Source organism: Simochromis diagramma, unplaced genomic scaffold (assembly GCF_900408965.1).
Source record: "Simochromis diagramma unplaced genomic scaffold, fSimDia1.1 OVJJ01000293.1, whole genome shotgun sequence".
Lineage (NCBI taxonomy): Eukaryota > Metazoa > Chordata > Actinopteri > Cichliformes > Cichlidae > Simochromis > Simochromis diagramma.
Window position 1 is genome coordinate 9,980,553 of NW_024386801.1, and position 5,493 is coordinate 9,986,045.

Consider the following 5,493-nt stretch of genomic DNA (forward strand, 5'->3'; position numbering starts at 1 on the left):
TTCAAGAGCAGTTTCAAGGTTATATCGTTACCTGAAGGTAAGGGCTCTCTCAAAGTCATGATGTGTCTTTTCAAAGTGTGAGACACTACTCCAGCATTTCTTAGGTTTATGATCAAAGAATATTAATCTAATAAAAAAGGCTGCAGTGTCACAGAATCACTTACATGCTCTAGCTTGACCAGCTGTAACATTAAAATGTTTGTGAACACTGATAAATTGTCTATCTGTATTTATTCTGTTTGCACTCAGGATTGCTGTAACTTCACTTAATTTTGCTTTTTTAAATTCCCTGGTTATGCACTTGGAAGCTAGAATTTTGCAATATCCCTTTTGCCTTTGGCTGACCTTTTGTCAGTGCTACAGCAGTGATGTGGATACTCATGTGTATTTCTGCATAAGAAACATTTGCTGCACATCAATAAGAGGAAAAAAATCTCTTAGAAATAATATATAGTTTTTTTGTATTTTAACTGCTTTTTTGTAACTCGGTTTTTCAAATGACTAGTTAAATCTACCTGGATCTGTGTTAAAAAAAATAAAGAAATGTATCCAACCATGCAAACTGAAAGATTATTTTTTTAATTAATAAATTAGTTTGTTTGAGACTTTCTATTGTGTGTAATGTAGGTTTTTATTCCCCGCTTTATTTATGTATTTATTTATTACATTTGTATTATTATTTTTTTTACATTTCTTACATTGTTTATTGCGTATTTATTAAATTTAACTAAAAGCAAATCGTAAAGGACCGTTTTAGTTTTAAATTGTTGGTATTTTTATTCACATACGGTAACAAAACCCTTCAATTTATTACAATTTCTTTTAGTCTTTATTTTTCATTCTTTGGGTTTCACTGTTACCATAGTAACTGGTAGTAACGCATTGGTCCGTACAGAAAATCAGTTCGGCTCTTGGTCCGTTTCTAAAACCATCCGTAGTGAAACAAATAGGTGTTCTTCGGTTGCAATAGTTTGACTGCAGGGAAAGGAGATTGGCTAATTGTAAACGTGGGGTATGGATAAAGTTTGAAAATCAAGATTACCTGATAAATACTTGATAACGAGTTTTACTCATCGGCGTTATATCACCCTGGCATTGTGTAAGCAGAAGAAAAGTGACTGATGCCGTGCCGACTGTAACGACAAATTAATGTTAACAGGTTCGACGAGGTGGAAACTTGGCTCTAGCTAACTAGAACAACCTGTACTGGTGTGGTTTAACAGCATGGACCCATTTGTAAAATTCACAAGTCAGAGTCAGGGAAGGGACCGCATATTCAGGTGAGCTTTTCATCGCTTTTGTAACCAGCTCGTACAAACGTTACTTTATTTTCTTGATAAAAACGGGAAAGTTACCGCATGACTGTATCCTTCTAACTTTCCCCCTTCATCTGCTTCTTGTTTATTTTAGGGCAGCTCAGTATGCTTGTTCACTCGCTGTTTATTTACTTCGAAACAACTCGGACAGAAAGGACCTTGTGGCAAAACTTAAAAGTCTGGAAACCAGCTTGAGCGCTGGACGAAAATGTGAGTAACTGTTGAGGGAGTTAGGAGGCGTTCAGTGGCTGCGGTTAAATTGGATTTCAGTTTCAAATCCACTGTGTGGTTGTCCTAATTTATTGCATTGGTTTCTGTGAACATGGGTGGTTCTAAAAACTGTGATGAATTCAAAGAGCTTGTTTTATTTTTGACCATCAGACAGAAATACAGTTATTCAAACTAAACAAACGCATCATACATTTGGTTAACAAATGACTTGAATCTTGTCTCTCTGTTGAGTTTGTCTATGAGCACTGTATTTCTTCATCATCAAGGCCAGTAATTCTGCCAAGGAGTGCACAAATGGACAATTTTTTTTCTTTTCTTGGCAAACTGTCTACTTAAAACTTAGACAGTGTTGTTCTGTAGCTTTCTCTTTATCTCACTGTAAGCTGGGATAAAATCTGCACCGACTGTTGCTGCAAATGACGGTAATTCTGATAAAAGTACCACTCATAGATGTGCTTACTTTAGAATTCATGTGGAATTTGACACATTTTGTACCTTGACATTTGGTAGCTTTAGTATGAATTAGGTAAAGACTGAAATGAAACAGGCTTTGCATGGAAATTAAGGATATGGCCGTGCCTTAGAGCAGCTTCTTTTGTTATGCCGCAGCTGAGCTGTGTTAAGGCCAAGGCCAAGATCTGTTTGTGCACCAACTAATGATCTCTTTAAGGAACTTTGCTGCCTCTAGGGCTGGCCTGCCTGTCTTTGTGTTTCTGGGTGAAGGGTCATTTATGACTCCCAATTTAAAATGTGATAACGTGTTGTGAAAGGTTCAAAAGTTTAAAATGAAGAGACTGGGGTGAATTGATGTTGTTCCAGTATGTAAACACAGATAGGCAAATAGTGAAAAGATGCTGTAGTTAATTTTCTGTGTACCTTAACTGTATTTCCATCTGTTGTGGGCTGCTATAATGAAGTGTTGACCTGCCATTTCATATTAAATTGATTACTGCTCTAATACCCTTTCATGTCCTCCTCCTTTGTCAGTGCTCAGGCTGGGAAATGCAGCAAATTCCATTGAGGCTGCTAAGCGAACCGTGCAGCTCTCGGACCGAGTGCTGCGCCTGTGCCTTACTGTGGCCAACGTGAGCCGCACCCTCTACTTTATCTGTGACAATGTACTTTGGGCCAAAAGTGTCGGTCTTATCCGCAATATCGACAAGGAACGCTGGAGTTTAAACTGCTTCCGCTTCTACTTCTTCTCATTAGTTATGCATCTCAGCAGAGATGTTTATGCGGTTCTCCAGGTGATGACAAAGAGGTCAAGAGATAAAAACTTTAAACAGAGAATGGATCAGCATCTCACTGAGAATCCTGAAGTAGCTGAAGTTGTCGTCCCTCACCTGGATGGCTTTCTCTTTCTGCTTTTGGAAACCCTGAAATCACACCCGGACCTTGCCTTGGACTCTGTGAAAAACATCTGTGATCTCTTCATTCCCTTAGATAAGCTTGGTTTATACCAGTCAAATGGGGGAGTGATCGGATTCTGTGGTCTGATATCATCGCTGATTGGGATTGTCACCCTCACACAGCCCAGGCTAAGGATTGCACCGTGATGACACGGGCAAAGTTAAATATTACAAAGCGATTACAGATCAAAGAGTTAATCACGTCAGGTGCGTTCAAGAGGTCGCTGGAACTGTAATGGTGGACAGAGGTTAAAAACAAAACCAGCACATTTTACAATCCCTGAGTCAGTAATAACTAATGGACTTGTACTTTTTTTAGAATTACTGGATTTCTCTGTTTTGCACAATATCTGGAATTAATTTTGAAAGGGAGCAAATCGAGTCGATATAGAAACTTTGTCTATTTGTTGTACTTTAGAACATCCAATGACAGGTACTTTTGTATTCCAGTCTTGCACAACACCAGCTGTTTTACACTGTAGTAGAAAATAAGGGCTACTTAGTGGTTATGAAAAAGAAAAAAACTTACTCTGTCACTTCTAAGTTCACTGTTTTTCTTGTTTTTCTGCTTTGTACTTAAAATGAGGCAAAACTTGCAGCACCAGTTTCAGAGAGTTTCTTCGGTTTCTTTCTTTTGGCGTTGGCTGAACGTGAGTAATTTATAGGATGTATGTTACGAATAGAAGATGTGTTTGAAAAATGAATAAAACTATGCAACAATGTTTGTATTATAGAGAGAGTCACCTTTTAAACATTCTAATAAGAACATATCTGTGAATTGAATACTCGAGACACAGAAACTCACCGGTCACTTTGTTAACTAGACGTGTTAAACTTCTCTTTAACGCAAATGTCTAACTCAATGCGTTTAGTTGTGTAGACGTGGTCAAGACGAACTGTACAAGTTGAAACTGACCATTAGAATGGAGAAGAAAGGTGATCTAAGAGTGGCACTCTTTGATTCTGTCATAGCCTTGTGCTTCTATATCTGTAGTTCACAGAGTCAAATACAGGAGTGATTAGCTCCAACAAAATGATGTGAAGTAAATATCCAATGATGCAGTTCTCTGGGGAAAATGCCATTTGGTGCCAGAGACGAGGGGGATGTCCAGATTGCATTGTGCTGATAGGAATGGCAATGTTAACTCAAATAACCACTTGTTAAAACCAAAAATTGTCTCTCCCAATGTACAACACATAGACCCTTTTAGCATTTAAGATGGGCTACAGCAGCAGAAAAACACACCAGGTGTAACTCCTGTCAGCTAAGAACAAGAAACTGAGGCTACAGTTCACACAGACACAATACAATTGGGCAAAATTACTCTGGAAAACGCTGTGTTTGAGTCCAGATTTGTCAATTCAATTCAGTTCAAGGCCTTGAGGCACTTTATACTGCAGGGTAAAGACCCTAAATAACACAGAAGAAACACCAACAATCTGAACCATGAGCAAACACTTTAGTGACAATGGGACATAAAAAAAAAAAAAAACCCTTTAACAGGAAGAAACCTCACCTACCAGAAACCTGGGCACAAAGACACCATGTGAAAGAGAACCAAGGATTAATAATATAACTAATGATTAAATGTAGAGTGGTGTATAAATATATATATCAAACATTCAGATGCAGGGTCAGAGTTTGCATAAATAATAAAAACACATGGATTCATCCTGTATTAATGAGGCTGGTGGTGTAACCTACAACCACAGTGTACTCTGATGACTACTTGTAAAATAACATGCCAGGCAGCTCCGAAGGCAAAAGTACGTCTAACCCACTATTCTAAGGAGCTTGGAAAGAAAAGCGTCTGGACTTTTTTAAGTTTCTTGAAGACGTTTAACCTGTAATCCGAGAAGCTTATTCAGTTCTAAGAGCAACTGGTGTACGCGTGACACAGCAAAGAAGAGCCATCTCAACGGGACAAGACTCAGCTGTTCATCTGCATCTAAAGGACAAACGTCACTCTTTCCTGGATGCCAATTTTCACATTTTGGACAGAGAAGACAGATGGTTTGAAAGAGGAGTGAAATAAGCCATCTATGTCCACTGTGAACGGCCATCTTTGAACAGAGGTGGTGATTTACACACCCAACTGTCTGCCATCTATAATCCTGTTTTGAGATCCCTTCCCAGACGCCTTATCGCCCACTCACATCAGTATATCACATGATAGGGTGGGGCTAGGTTTCACTATGGGTTCATCAGAAACCTTGGCTGATTGTGACCTACACCCGTTTTCACACCTTGGCTCCTGTGATTAGGTAGGGGATCAATAGGGCTTAAAATCTGGGACTCTACAACAGTTGCTCTTAGAACTGAAGAAGCTTCTCGGATGAGAAATGGAACGTCTTCAAGAAACTTAGAGAAGTCCAGACACTTTTCTTTACAAGCTCCTTAGACTACAATGACCTGGATGACAGCAACCTTCACAGACATACGTCTAACCCAGTACTGCTTTGTTTTTAAAGCAGACGCTTTAAAAACTGTTCAAAAATGGAGCAATACTGCCCTCTTGAGGAAGTATGACGCACTG

General features: G+C 38.9%; 1 protein-coding gene across 1 annotated transcript; it reads left to right on the plus strand.

The window, feature by feature from the left end:
* Positions 1-885: 885 nt before the first annotated feature.
* Positions 886-4,533, plus strand: pex11a (peroxisomal biogenesis factor 11 alpha). The gene is made up of 3 exons (XM_040025673.1): positions 886-1,280; positions 1,411-1,526; positions 2,535-4,533. The coding sequence occupies exons 1-3, from the start codon at positions 1,225-1,227 to the stop codon at positions 3,101-3,103; spliced, it is 741 nt and encodes a 246-aa protein (XP_039881607.1). The 5' UTR covers positions 886-1,224; the 3' UTR covers positions 3,104-4,533.
* The last annotated feature ends 960 nt before the right edge of the window (positions 4,534-5,493 follow it).